General features: G+C 41.6%; 1 protein-coding gene across 20 annotated transcripts in view; it reads left to right on the top strand.

The window, feature by feature from the left end:
* The window catches only part of LIMCH1 (LIM and calponin homology domains 1), a 327,804-nt gene that overhangs the window by 242,186 nt on the left and 70,408 nt on the right, over window positions 1-15,210 (top strand). For 19 of the 20 annotated variants that reach the window (XM_059383076.1, XM_059383068.1, XM_059383114.1 and 16 more), the window contains one exon: window positions 4,196-4,448. In XM_059383076.1, the coding sequence (XP_059239059.1) occupies window positions 4,196-4,448 (253 nt within the window). Of the gene's footprint in view, window positions 1-4,195; window positions 4,449-5,599; window positions 5,867-13,452; window positions 13,756-15,210 lie in introns of all 20 variants that reach the window. The other variant, XM_059383225.1, reaches the window with a different exon arrangement.

Raw genomic sequence — 15,210 nt, forward strand, 5'->3', positions numbered from 1 at the left:
AAATTCCCTTATATGGCTGAAAGATCCCTTTCAGCTGTAAAACTCTATCTAAAATACTTGAGTATTTATGTGCCTAGGTCCTGAATTAATTACTTGACACCTAGCATCTCACTTAGTCCTTAGTCCAGAGCATGAAAGAGGTACATAGTCCCCCGACCCCCACCCTGGGCTGTGAGACATTCTTTATCTGTATTTTACAGATGAACCGTGCAGAGGTTAAGTAATTGTCCTCAAGTTCCTAAGTGACAAATATTGCTGTCATTAAGTAGTAGAACAATGTTAGCCTAAAGAAGTGTGAGTCCAAAACTTAAACTCTTAAACCTAATTTGCCCACAGCTTCTGTTTACCGAGTAAATTTTTTAGATTCTGGAGTGACCTAACTAATGCTTTTTTGTTCAGTACTTCAGCTTCCCAACAAATAGATTAGCCTCAGGGCCACATAGTATGTGACTCCAAAAGAATTCCATGGTGCATTGTGAGCTGCTTGAAAAACATTTCTAAGATTTTCTATGCCATTTTAAGTACCACCCACAGTATTAGAAGTTACAATACCAAGTACATGACCTAAATGAGCTCTAATATAACCGAAAGGTAGATTTCCTTTCACAAAACCTGTCTGAACCTGACCATTTCATATTATTTTGATTGCTTTTTTAAAAAAAAATATTATTTTCTTCCTCTTGGTTTTGTAAGTGGTAACATAGATCCTATATTCTGTCACAGCTTCGAGGATTTAGAGTTTATAATGAGCGACATCTTGAAGGGATTTGAGATGGTAATTACTAATATTGTACTAATATGTGCTGAGGCACAGTTTCATTTGCACCAATTAAGGTTGATAAGCTAGAGTCTTTTTATAAATATTTTTCCATGTAAAGAATAATGGAAAATCAAGCCTCACAGAACAGTGTCCATTTTACCAAGCAGCCTAATACCTACAGGCTTATGATCTTGAAAATGAATCAAGACCTAATGAGATTTAACACACATACACACACACACGTACACACACACACTTTTAAAAATCTGCCTTAATAGTAGTATAATTTTATTCAAATAGATGTTGTATTTTATTAGAATTTGTGGTATATTTTTAATGATGTTAATCCATAAGGTTGCCACTTTCAAATTCAGAAGAACTTTTTTTTTTTTTAAGTCTTAAAAATTTATTTCCTAAGGACTCACAATCAACTAGGGAAAATCTTAGCATAAAATTCTCCAGTTACATATTGGGCCAATATTTTAATATTATCGAGGCCCACTGACCCGTTCAGTGGGGACAGCCAAGAGCCACACTCCTAAGAGGTGCCACGATTCTACGGGTTGCACCTGAGAATGACCTGGTCAGGATGCTGTGTGATTCCGCCAACCCGTCTTGCTACACAGGTGCCGGTTCTCCCCACACGTCTCCTAGTGTCCTCCTGAAGTCACTTAATAGACTTCCCTGAAGAGGAAATAAAAACCCTTTGACTCCGATGCTTGTAAAATTCAGAACGCAGTTTAGAAATATGATACATTTTGTTAAATGGATATTCTTTTATAGAAAAAATGAGTTGAAGGAGAGAAAGAAGGAATGAGAGAAATTGAAGTGTTAGAGGAAGTTGAGAAAGCCAAGGGCTAGGGGTGTAGATGGCCAAAATATGGGGAATAAAACAAAGCTCCCTCCTAGTTCCTAGAAGGGAGAGAAAAGTGTAGTCCCTGAAATGGTAGGCTCAGACTTTGATAAAGTAATGTCATCATCGTCATGTGCTGTATTGTCATTTCCTTACTTTGGGCATCAATAGCGAAGCCACTGTAGTATATATCTGTGTTTTCGGGAAGAGGTCCAAGTCTTTGAAGTTCTGGCCTTCGAGAAGATTCCCAGTGTTTACCAAGGGTGTGGCATACCGGCTGCTTCTAAGTGCTTTGCGCCATCCCCTTAAATCCTCACAATGACCTGTGAGGGCTGTGGTATTGTCTCCACGTGTCCAGTGAGGACTCTGAGATACGGAGGGCTTAAATTTTGCAGAGCTACCCAGCTAGTAGGACGGAACCAAAATTATAACCTGGCTTCTAAGTCCAGAAAACTTTCTTCTTTCAACTGAGTCTCTTCACCTCGGGCATCTGCAAAGTAACTTTTCTTGAACTGTCTCTTGAAGGTATTTATCAAAGAGTCACTGTGGGAAGGAAGAGGGTGATCTGTGTATGTGTTAAACAGCCTATTTTGAGACTTTCACTAAGATAATTACAGATGATATGTCTTTAGATACTGTACACAGAGAAGGTTCAAAGATGATAGGATTTTAGGCATCAGAAAATGGAGACAACACTTGAATCTTTACTAAGCCCTCACAGTTAGTGGAAGAATCCTTTTCTTTCATTCGTTTATTTGAGAAAGTATACTGCTTCCCCTAGTCAGGATGCTTTAAGAAATGTCTCTTGGACATTTCTCCAAGAGAAGCGCCTCACACAGGAAGGAGCTTTGGGCCGGGGTCTGGAGAATGGAAATCGGAAGTCCTGACCTACTGCATATCAGTCATTCTGCCTCTCTGAGTTTCGGTTTCCGCCTCTGTAAAATGGGGATAATATCAAACCAGGAAACAAACCTGAGAGTCTGGCAAGGGAAGGTAGTGTTAGCGTTTGTTTATAAAGCATCTCACAGGGGCCTCTAAACATTTCACTGGGACACTGAGACAGATGGATACCCTTGACGCAAGACTCGGAGTGGGAAGGTGCTAAGCCAGGAATCAAAAACCAACAAGCACCGAAATGGTCAAAACTTCAGAAGGGAGGCTAAATGCAAGTGCCATGAATAATTCATAACTGCATATTTCCTCCACAACAATGAGCAACTTGTTTATGGTCAATGCTTTGAACTAGTAAAGTCTTTTAAAAGCCATTAAATCATTTGATCTCCAGGGCAGATCATTTCATTCCAATTTTTACAGAAGAAATGGGCAAGAGTGATAGAACCGGCCTCAGAGCCCACAGCTTGCTAGGGACAGATCGCTCTCCTTAATTAAGAGTTTCCAACCAACTCTCCCGTGGCAGCTTCTGTAATGGTAGTGCTTGTTTTAATGACGGCTTCACTCTCGTAGGTCTTACCAGTCAAGTGAGATGAGACACAGGAAACAGGGATACAATATAATTATTGGGGCTCTTGCCCCCCCAAACTGGTTGGGCAACATTCAATTCTTTTGCGTTGCCTGAAATGCTCTTGAAGTCAAACCAATTCATTTATTCATTGGATGATTTGAGGACGCCCACTGGGTGTGAAGACGCTGTGATCAATGCTATAAATAATACAAGATCAAAAGGGTAGCGTGCCCCAAAACAAGAATAGACTGGGCCTTGGGGTTCATGAGAAGAAAAGATGGCTTCCAGCTATGGGTACTAGGAAGAGCTCTGATGTAAAGGAATACTCACTTATTTAAATCAAACCACCTCCTGAAAGGCAAACCCTTGGTATGATCTCAATCTGCCACTTTTCTGAATTCCTATTCTTCTTATCTGTCTTGGCTCCTTGAAAATAACTGACATTCTTCAGGTGTTTCATAGACTGGCTAAAGGTACCTCCAAGGGGCACCTGGGTGGCTCAGTGGGTTAAGCCTCTGCCTTTGGCTCAGGTCATGATCTCAGGGTCTGGCATTAAGTCCCACATTGGGCTCTCTGCTCAGCAGGGAGCCTACTCACCTCCACCCCCCCCCACCAACACCTGCTGCCTACTTGTGATCTCTGTCGAATAAATAAATAAAATCTTTAAAAAAAAAAAAAGGTACCTCCAAGACAAAATGTCATCTTATGACATTTCCTTTATAAAACAGAATCCTTTATAATTCTTATTTGTGAATATCTAGCACAGTGTAAGACACGCCACGACAGGTGCTCAGTAAAAACTCCATCGGTTGATTTATGTCTTTTCTTTCAAGATTCGAAGAATCTTAGTAGCCTCTCGTTCTGCTGCAAATGTGTTATGAGTCATAATTCTCAGATACAATTAGGCTTACCTCTGTTTTTTCAACTGGATTTTTTCCCCCTGATTTGAGCTCAGAGCTTTTCCCAGAATAGACTAATTTAAGATATGTTAAGTGAATCATTTAAGGAAGGGATCTCAGAACCCACAGATCTACCACATCCCTAATACATCCTGACTGGCCATCAGGAACTTTTCTGTGAGCCCCGCACACGTTCTCAGCACCCATCCTCTCTTCCTCAGGGAGAGGAAGTGACTCTGAACCCGACTTGCCCCACCGGAAGCTGCCAGATGTGAAGAAGGATGACATGTCTGCAAGGCGGACTTCCCATGGTGAGCCGAAATCAGCAGTGCCTTTTAACCAGTACCTCCCGAACAAAAGCAATCAGACGGCCTACGTCCCCGCTCCTCTGAGGAAGAAGAAAGCAGAGCGAGAGGAAAATCGGAAGAGCTGGAATACTGCCACCTCCCCCCTCGGTGGGGAGAGGCCCTTCAGGTAAGGCCTGAGCTAGGCTGCCCCCAGTCCTGGCTTGAGCACTAGCAGTAAAAGGATGAGAACACCCTCACACCATTGAGCTTGGATAACCATTCCAGAACTTTTGATGTAAGATTGCAAATGGCGGGAGGTAGGCTGGTTCTTTGGCACACCATTGAGCTCAGATAACCATTCTAGAACTTTTGACATAAGATTGCAAATGGCGGGAGGCAGGATGGTTCTTTGGAGAGAGACTGTGATGATGGAATCTAAGCTTCGTGAAGGCATCTAGAGTGGTGCCTGCCACACAGTAGGTACTCAACAGATCCTTGTCAAATGAGCACGTTTTTGAAACTGGTTCTAGTGAGAGGACAGGGAGAGCAGATCTGTCATCCATGTCTTTCTGAGGAGACAGCCTGACTCCCGCTCCCATTACATTTGGTGCAGAAAGCCGTATCTTTCTGCGAGACAACTAAATAACATGATTATTTAGATACAAGCTCAAGTATGGATGGGCTGCCTGAGACGTGCTTCAGAATCACATGGAGAGAAACTCCTAGTAAATGAAAGATACATTAAGCTGCTCGTCTCTTTGGAGAAGCAAGGAGGGATTTCCCCTAAGCTCTGATTATGTCTTTATATTTATGCATTCATTCAGTCAGCAGGTTTTTATTCAACACCTACTACATGCTAGGCGCTGTCTTTTAGACACCGGGGACCCAGTAGTAAATAGAGTCCCTGCCTTCAAGAACCTTGGAGTCAGTAAAAGAAACTTACCATGTAGTCTAACCCTTTGAGCAAAACCACTCCGATCACTGCATGCTTATTTCTAATCACCTACCTTTATTATCTATGAATTTCATCGAATAGACACTTTATTAAAAGTTTTGATGATTCAATAAATCATGCCTTTTATATTTCCAGCAGAAAAGGCTTTTGCCTTCCAACATCAGCTTTGAAAGAGCTCCTACTGTTGAGATTATAATGCATTGTATTTATTAACAAATTAATGGCAGCATTTGACTTTCTTCACATGACCAGGATCGTACTGCATACTATAACTTTTTTTTTTTTTAAGTGAAAAGTAGTATCAGAATGACCAGGAGATGACATGTGGCTTGCTCCCTGGCCCAGGCTTTTAGTTTGGTAAACCGTCTTGTCCAACTCACTAGCTATCCTGAAGCAATAGAGGAAGAGGGAAGTGAAGTGGGGTCTCCTTGCGAAGAGGACCCAGTCGGCCCAGTGGATCCTGGTGGGAAGCCTTCTGATGGTGGGTTAGAATTACCCACGGGCAGTGGTCAGGAACAGCCTTCTCCAGAGGGGGCTGTGGGCGCCCCCACTCCCAAGTCTGAAGGAAAAGATGCTGTTGAAATCCAAAAGCGCAGAAGGCTAGAACAAGCTGGAATCAAGGTCATGTCCGCGGCACAGCGCTTTTCCAGGTTAGCTCTGCAGGCCGAAGGCTGGCCTGGCTGCCTTTGTGTATGCCTGGGTTTTGGAGTCCGTCTGGCTTGTTGGAGTTTCCATCCTGTTTCCCACTTCCTGCTTTCCCCTCTGCAGCTCTCTTACCCCTCCTCAAGCAAATAGAAGTAGCTGTGAGTCTTTGCCCCCGGGGGCATGTCTCCGCCAAGAACTTGGTTATTTTAAATGGAACCAAAGAGTGAGCTTCTTGCTGCTTGATTAGACCGTTAGGATTAGTAGTTAGTCATTTGTAGGCTGCGGGATTTACCTAGCAATAACATTTTATTTTTCAATTGTTTGCGGCTTATTAATTTTCATGCTACTCCTAAATGGCTCTTACCTTACTTGACACATCATTGGAAAATAGTTCCTTTGAAATGGGGAGCGCTCTCTTAGGAAAGAGTGGTTGGGCATGAAGCACTGGGTGGAGTGCATGAACAATGAATTCTAGAACACTGAAAAGAAATAAAATCAAATAAAATGAAAAAAAGAAAGCAGAGTGGTTGGCTTACAAAAACCCACTTACTTTGTCCCAAGGGAGTGGTAAGATTGCACTTAACTTGACTCCTTTCCTAAAGCACGTTGACTCAAAAAACAAAGAATGGAGTAATTCCTTCTCTTGATTGTAACAAAGACACCAGCATCCATCTGGATGATTTCGTATTACATGTGTGATGGAAATCTTCAGCAGTCCAGGTCACAGAAATCTACAGTTCTACAAGTTCAGGGAGTGTTTTGAGAAGCTGGTTAATTTTTCTTGCATAATAACCACAAAGATCCTAACAAATCATAATGAGACCAAAATTTATCTGACAAATCAAAATTCATAACAGTTCATACCATTGAAATTTCTTTGCCATCTGCTGTTCCATTTAATTGGAAGAGGTAGGTGACATACCCATTTTCAAGAAGATAAACTGAGGATCAGTGAGAGTAAGTGACTTGCTGGTCTGAGAGACTAGTTACCACCAGGTGGCCAGATCCAAATGTCCTGACCACAGTACCACATCTGCCTCCCACACATTTAACAGAACATTTCCCATTTCTCTGTACAATTCCAAATGTGGTTAGTGCTATACGGTCTAGTTCTTAAACGGGATGTTCAGCCTTGACTTATATGGATTTAATCCTAGAGTAGCTTTGTATTGATTAAAAACAAAAAACAACCAAGGGAATAGCTCTTCCCTGTCTGTGGTATCTCACAGATAAGTGTATCTATCCTAAACATATATGTGCTTCTAGAAAACTCTATCATAAAGTTGTGCTTGTGTTCCAAGCAGATCTCTGGTTTTCTGAGATAATGGAGAGTAATGTAGATCATAAAAAACAAAATCAAATTCAGATATTCTATATAATTTTGGTACAAAGACCTTATCAGACACATATTTTTTCAACATCATTTTAGCATTACTTGTATCAGAGAACAGGCTCGATGCTAAGAATACAAAAATGAATATTATCCCCTTACCATATATCATTTTTCAAACTTCCCTTCTGTCTTCAAATCTAGGGCCCAGTGGGAGTAGGTAATATAGGTAAAAGTATGAATTTTTAAAAAAAATTTTTAATCTTAATATCCTTGACATATGCCTTCATTTGTGGCATGTCTGAGAAATCTTTAAACTAAAATTTACCAAAGACACCATGATCCTTATTTTTTTTTCTGCTTATCATTTTCAAAAATTACTACTCCACTTGGTTAAAATGAATCTCATTTTTAAAAATTGATTTTTCTATAATTACCAATCTGTTTGAATATTATAATATGTGTATTGGCCGTTTGGGTTTCTTCTTCCATATCCTGTACTACCTTATCCCATTTAAAAAATTTTCATTTCATTGTGATAAGAACACTTAGAATGAGATCTCCCCTCTGAACAAATCTTGAATTGTTCCAGAGTTTTGTTAACTCTCGATACGATGTTGTATAGTAGATCTCTAGAATTTATTCATCCTGCCTAACTGAAACTTTATGGCCACTGATTAGAACTCCCCATTTCTTCCTCCCTCAGCCCCTGGCAACCACCATTCTACTCTTTGACGCTATGCATTTGACTCTCAGATATGACGTGTAAGAGGAATCATGCAGCCTTTTTCCTTCTGTGACTAGCTTATTTCACGTAGAACAACGTCCTCAAGGTTCATCTATATTATCACATAGTGCAGAGTTTTCTTCTTTTAAAAGACTGACCGATATTCCATTATATGTAAATGTTACATTTCCTTCCATTCATCCATCAATGGACATTTAGATTGTTTTTACATCTTAGCTATTGTGCATAGTATGGCAATGAACACGGGAGTGCTACCATCTCTTATGGGTCCTGACTTCTATAGTTTTGGATAAATAGCAGAAGTGGGATTGCCAGATCATATGATAGATGTATTTTCAATTTTTCAAGAAATCTCTGTATCATCTTTAGAGTATCCAAAAGAGCAACAGGAGATGAGTGGGGAGCCTCATTAAGCTAAGTCAGCACATGCAGGAATCATGGTGATGGAGAGAAAAGAAGAGATTGGACAAGACTGGAAATTCTGTGGGTGTGCTGTGGCAGTAACTGTGAGGTTTATTTTGTAATGAAATATTGCAATCTTTTATGATAGTTCCCTTTCTGTGCACAAACCTAGAATCATGGTTGTTTACAAATGTCATTCTGATGGATGAATATTATATTTATGTGGTACTCTTTGCTCCTGTCCATGTTGCCTATTATCTGGCTCCATTGTTTACATGTTTCATCCAAGTCAGCTACATTAAGCAGAAATTCCCAGGTCTGTTAATATCATCACACCTGAGATCTTCTGGCTTAAAAATTGGGTTCAGGAAAATTGTGCATATTTCCAGACAAGGTCCCCAACAGCAATGTGACACAGCTGGTCCAAACACCCAGAATTCATTTGTTGGCAGACTGTTCAGCTGCTAGCTCTCTCTTACAGGGTTTACACATCCTGTGTCACTAGCCTTGCCTGTCTGTGTCCCTGTCACTTACTTTCTGCAGCCTTCCTCAGAGTGGAGAGTTATGCTAAGTTTATCCTGCTTTTCATGTGGCAGAAAGTAGCTTAACTGGAATGAAGCACATAAAGATGAAAAGGCTTCTTGGTATCTGGAAAATAAGAATATAAAATATGTAAATATGCTGATGTCTCTTGAAACATTTAACCGCCATCTTCTGTCTTTGCCATCCAGATGGATTCTGACTACCACATCTTTGAACCCAGCAAGAGGCCCAGCATATATTTTGTGGCCCATTTTAGCTGGAAAAATCTGTGTTTGAAGAGAAGGGTAATAATATCAAGTCATAGGCAAGGAGGAGGTACATAGACAGAGAACAAGGCTTTATTTCTATAGACTGTTTTCTTTGTTGTTTTTGTCCCAAGTATTCTCAAACACCTCCTTGTATATAAAAAGGAGCAAGAGTGCATGGCATTCTATTTTTGTGTTAACTTTCAAAGCCCAGAAGTCCCAAGCTTCCTGTCAAACCATATATTAGGAGGTATCTTAGCATCAAGGGACAGAAAGTAGGGCTTCTTAATAAATGTGTGGAGTTTAATATGCATTAGAGTCACCATTGAAGTAAGAAGTATATAAACTCCTTTTGCTTCTATTTTAGCTGATGATTAAGTTAGCTTAATTACCCCAAAATATGAGACTCTGCCAAAAAAGCTAAGATTTCTGTTTTTAAGAGGATAAAATGGGAACCAAGATTCACTTCCCCTGAATTAAAATGCCATGGAGATTTGAGTTGTCTTACTTGGTGTTTCCCATTGGAGAAGTAAACTTTTTTTTTTTAACTGAATTATAGGCTTCACGTGATTGTACTTCTTTTCTAATTGTTTTCATATGTCTCAGCACTCAGTCTTTTCTGCTGGTCTGTGGATCTTCTCAACCACATAGTAATTAATTACAGAGGGGAAAAAAAAAACCCTCCCAGGAACAATAGACATTTTTGAAATCTTTAGAGGAAAGAGTTGATGCAGTTAAGTGCTACACACGTCCTCTACACTCCTACTCAGCAGATGTCTGTGTCCCTGGTTGTTGCTAAACAGATCCCTGGGGATCAGGAGCAGACACACACATCCCTTGCAGGGCCTCTGTGACTCTAGCTGTGGCCGCACTCTGTGGGCACTGGGTGAGCCGGGAAGTTTCTGGTATTGCCCCTGACATTCCCAGGAGAGCCCAGTTTCTTTCAGTAGAACAGCCTCGCCGCCAGTCTAGGCTGGCTGCTCGTGTGGTACCAGGGGAAAAGGGGTGAAGGAAAATGCTGGTTCTTCCTTCAGTTCAATCACTATCTCATTCAGTTTGAACCAAGAGCTTTTTCTTCCCCTCCGCCCTCACCTACTTCAAGCCCATAACCTGGCCTACCAAGATAGCTTCACTTGTTTGAGATGAAGCCGGACACGGTTACGAGGCTGGAGGCAAGGCTGGGCATTTCTCGTCTCGCACTGAACTGTATTCCTTCTGAGCAGTGAGCTGTGCCCTGCCGAGCAGCCCCTCCGTCCCAAAGTGACTCACCTGTGAAGGGCTTGAAAAAAAATCAAAGCGTCAAACCTCCCCTATGAATATCAAGCCAGGGAACCTGAGTCTGCCCCCGAACTGGAACTAGAAGCCTCAGTGTTCTCCTTTACTCAGTAGACGTGAGAATTCCTATCTCACAGCGTCGTTGCGGTGGTTAGCGTATCTGAAATATACCAGGTGCTCAGAGTCATAATTGCTGAAAACCCGAGTAGGATATACTGAAGATTTACAACAGACTGCCCTTAAGGTCCCTCAGGGAAAAAGAAAAACACATTTATAAAAGGCCACTGAAGAATTTCAGTAACTAGACACCTGTGAACACAACCCTACATATCTTTCTTTATACACAGTATGCATTACTGCGAGGCCAAAAGTATGAGTTCAGATTTTGTGTTATTATCTCCCCCAAACCCCAGAGTCTGCCTGGAAACTCTGAAATCACAGGATTCAAGCAAGTAGCCGAAAATCAGTCATTGCGGCCGTTTTTCTTTTCAAGTGGGCAGGGCGTGGCTTTCCGTGGCCAGGGATACAGAAAGCTTTCTTTACCACCCCCTTTTTTTTTTTTTTTTAAAGTCCACACATCTAAATTGAGATCACTTGAAACAAGTGCTGCTATGCTGGGCATTTAGCCTAAAAAGAAGCACCCCAGGGAATCTCTAGCCGGGCTTGGGCTCCTGTGATCCAGAGAACACCAGATTCTCCCTGCTCAAATTGGCATCACAAATTGGCATGGCCATTTGCATAAATGCATATGTTTTATTCTAAAGAAGTCTGCCTGAATTGGGGGGAGGGGGGAGATGGTAACCCATGACCCCAGGCCAAAAAAATGAAAAGAGTGCTGCTTTTGAATGTAAGAGGTTCAAACTAGGGGTCCACTGCCCCCTGAACTTGGAGTCAGATCAGCTGAGATGAGATAATGAGTTTGAGAGCACTTTGTAAACTGTAAATTGCTGTGCGAGCACTGTGAGGTGTGATGAGTTAGCATTCTGCTATCATTAATCCTAGCAAAATGTGGCTGCCTGTGACCAGCAGTGCAAATCACAACTCCAGTCTAAGCACAACTCACAGATCTCTTTATTTAGTAAGCAAAATACTTGTCTTTCTCCTACTCCCATAGTCATGATAATGCCTTATTTTTTATACCATGTTCTGCTTTCAGTACCATTCCTGGCCAGGTCTTTTGTTTCAACACCCAGTATAGTGGTTACAAACAGAACCTCTGGAGCCAGACAACCTGGGTTTGAATTTTAACTTAAGCAGTGGCATTTTGACCTTGGGCAGATTTCTGAACCTAGAACCTAGTTTCTACTCTCTTAAAATAGTGATGCTAATAACACTCACATTGCAGGGTTAGTGTTAGGTTTAAATGAACTAACACTTAGAAGGAAGTCTAGGCAATCATGCAGCCTCAGTAAGTTAGCCACTTTCTTTGTCATCAACATTGTGCTTTTTAAATAATGCCTTTCTGAAGACATGAACTCAATGGCCTGTGACTTCCATTGGCCATTCTTTATGGCCCTAGTCAACCAACACCAGTTGGTACTTGCCAGATGCATTGGCTAAGGAGCAAGGAAGGAGCATGACCACTGTCCAAGAGGGGACAGGCGGGGACACTGGGAGTCAGGGCAAGATTTTGTATTTTAAGAAATAAATTTATTCGGGGAGCAAAGTACTGCCAACCACTTCCAAATTCGGTGTTTTAAATTTTTAGTGAGGACAGTGGCAGCAGTGAAAAGAAGGAATTTGCTGCTCATGATTAGAGATGATTTGATTTTCCAAAAAATCAGAGTAAGGTCCTGCTATCATCTTAAGACATAGTGCCTTCTGGAGCGGCACGGAGCAGAGCAGCGGAGAACAGGCAGCCTGCTTGATCAGGGTTCATAGTCTCAGTGTTCATTTTACTCCTAGCTAATTCCTCCTTCTCATTTCTGAGATGAGTTGTCCTTTGAGGATGAAGAATTTACTCTGGACTCCCTCTTAGAGATTGGATACAAAGTAGGTAAGCATTAGGAGTCCAGATATTTATTTACTGATCTTTTTGAAATGAGAAGATAATAAATGATTTTTTTAAAGTTTTAACATTTTATTATTACTCAGAATAATAATGACCTAGAAGCAAGGCTGAGCCTATGAGCAGGGGGAGAGGACTTTGTGGGAATTCCAGACGCACACAGTTCGACCCTATTCCTATCCCACGTGCCTCCAACGAAAACAAAAAAACAAAACTGAGTGGAAAGTTCTATAGTCCACCGTTAAACCACATTCAGGAATTTAAAAGTTTGAGGTCTTCAACATCTCTTTGAAAATGGGAATAGCCCAAAGTAGTAATTTTTTAGCCACTTTGGCTGTTTTACCACAATTGACTTGACATCTAGCATATGACGAAGAAGAGCTGAGAGGTGGACAGTCATTGGGGTAGAAGAATTTACTAGAAGGAGACAGAGCTGCTTATGGGAGGGTGCAGGACAAGAGAAGCATTTATGCCCCGGGTCCATCCTGTTTCTAGTCATAAACTCTTCCAAATGCTTCAGGTGAGCTCAGCTCTGCAGAAAGATCTTCCTCACACTTTGCAACTGGGAACGTAGTCTAGGTTTGCTGTCACACAGCTGCACACATAAGCTTTCCCCCAGATCAGTTTCTTGGTGGCTCAAATTGTTGCCCTACCACTCAGAAACAAACTGGGGACCTGCTGGGTACATTGCTAATGTGCTAAAGGAAAAAGAACAACCAAAAGCTTTCTACTCTTCCCAATCATGACAAGAGTTCGGATTGTCCCTCTCAGAGCCATTTAGGATCCTGCATTGCTGTGCTGATGGGGTCCTGTCCATTAAATGACTTTTTAGCATTGCTACTTGCTGGCTAAAACCAAGGTTTTAAAACCCACCCTAACTACGCTACAACTCTGGACTAAAAGAGCGAACGGATGTCATCTAGACTAATGATATTGAGAAGACCTTCCACTAACAACACAGTTGTGTGTCTGGAGATGGGGATTTATAAAAGCGTTTGGTCTGATCACATGGAGAGTTCTATTTAATTTTGCTCCATCAGTCACAAGCCATTAAGTAATGAGAAAGAAGCTGTTCATGACATTATCCTTCGCAAAGAAAACCCTTTCCTGACCCACCAACGTGGCAAAGATTCAGAGTCAGAAGAGGAAGTGGCACGTCGGCAGCCCGATCTTGAGAAAGATGACTTTGCTGCAAGGAAAGTGCGGATGAACCAAACCAAGCCAGCGGTGCCATTGAACCAACTCCTCTATGGGCCTTACCGAAAAAAAGAGGCAGAGAAATCAGAGAGCGGCAAACAGCTCTCAAAGGGAATTTCAGAAAAGAGAAGTCTAGAATATAAAAGGTGTGCACTGTGTGTGTATTCGTGTGGGTGAGAGGGGGAGTGGAATTAAGTGAAGGTGACTTGTGTCCTAGGCCCTCATTCCTTTCTTTCCTTTCCCTGTTATAAATAATAGGTAGTGGTGGTTTATTTTGAAATGGCACTCCAGATAACCAGTCTCCCTAAATGCAGTGGCAGACAGTAGAATGGTCTCGGGCAAAATGGGGCTGAATTCATCAAATAAACTTTGAGTTCCAGTAGATGCATCACCACAAATGGTTGGCATTATTGGTACTGGCAGATGTGTACCAGTGCCTATCAGGAGTGGCCACCATCCAAGGCTGGTCCAATCCACTCGCAGGAAATGGAAAACACAGTCATTCCGTAGCTGTAGCCTGTTGTCTCTTATTAATTCCTTTTAGATTTTGAGAGGAAAAATAAAATTGGGCTTGCTCTCTTTCTACATACCAACAAAATCACTTAGAATTTAATGATGGATAGGCCTCATTAAAACACACACACACACACACACACACACACACAACCAGGGTTCATGCCTGGCTCAGTCAATTGAGCATCTGACTCCTGATCTCAGGTTTTGAACAAGGTCATGAGTTTGAGCCCTGCATTGACTCCACGCTGGGCTTGGAGCCAAAAACAAAAAACTTCTCAAAAATATAATACACTTCTGTTTGTTCTGTTATAGAAATTGTTTTTGGATGAGTTTCCCTCTCCTAATCTTTTTTCCCATCCTCTTCATTTGAGAAAGGAAAACTGTAGCGAAATGGGTTTTGGCCAGTGATTCTTATCCTAGGAGGGATATGATGGCATTGAAGGTGGCAGCTTACTAAATTTCATCACCCAGAGTGGATCATTCTTGTATTCTCTCCTTATACCAAAATCAGAGATTTGCATCGTCAAATTGCCATCTCTTTGTCTCTCATGTAATGGGGTTTGTAAATTCTGTTGAATGAAGAATAAAAATGTCTTAACTGTGTTTTGCACAATTGTTGCTGTTGTTCTGCGAAGCACCAGGTACAAAATGCATGGATATAGAATAGGGGTTAGAGCATAGAGGCCTAGCGTGATTTTTTTATAGGACACACTCTAGCTTCGGGAGTCTCTCACTCTGTCATGCCTTATAACATACCATTCTAGGAGGGTCTTGTAGGAGGGATCTGTTGTTGTACATTAAACAGACTTCTGGACAATTCACTAGCATCAAAGCACAAGGATGGGAATCAGCAACTTGAGTTAGGAAAAGGAGTCTCTTTTGCATCTCCCTTTTTCCCTTTCTCCTGCGTGCAATTTTTTTTTAAGATTTTATTTATTTATTTGACAGAGATCACAAGTAGGCAGAGAGGCAGGCAGAGGGAGAGGAAGGAAAGCAGGCTCCCCGCCAAGCAGAGAGCCCAATGTGGAGCTCGATCCCAGGACCCTGGGATCATGACCTGAGCTGAAGGCAGAGGCTTTAACCCT

The sequence above is a fragment of the Mustela nigripes genome, chromosome 1 (genome assembly GCF_022355385.1).
Source record: "Mustela nigripes isolate SB6536 chromosome 1, MUSNIG.SB6536, whole genome shotgun sequence".
Classification (NCBI taxonomy): Eukaryota; Metazoa; Chordata; class Mammalia; order Carnivora; family Mustelidae; genus Mustela; species Mustela nigripes.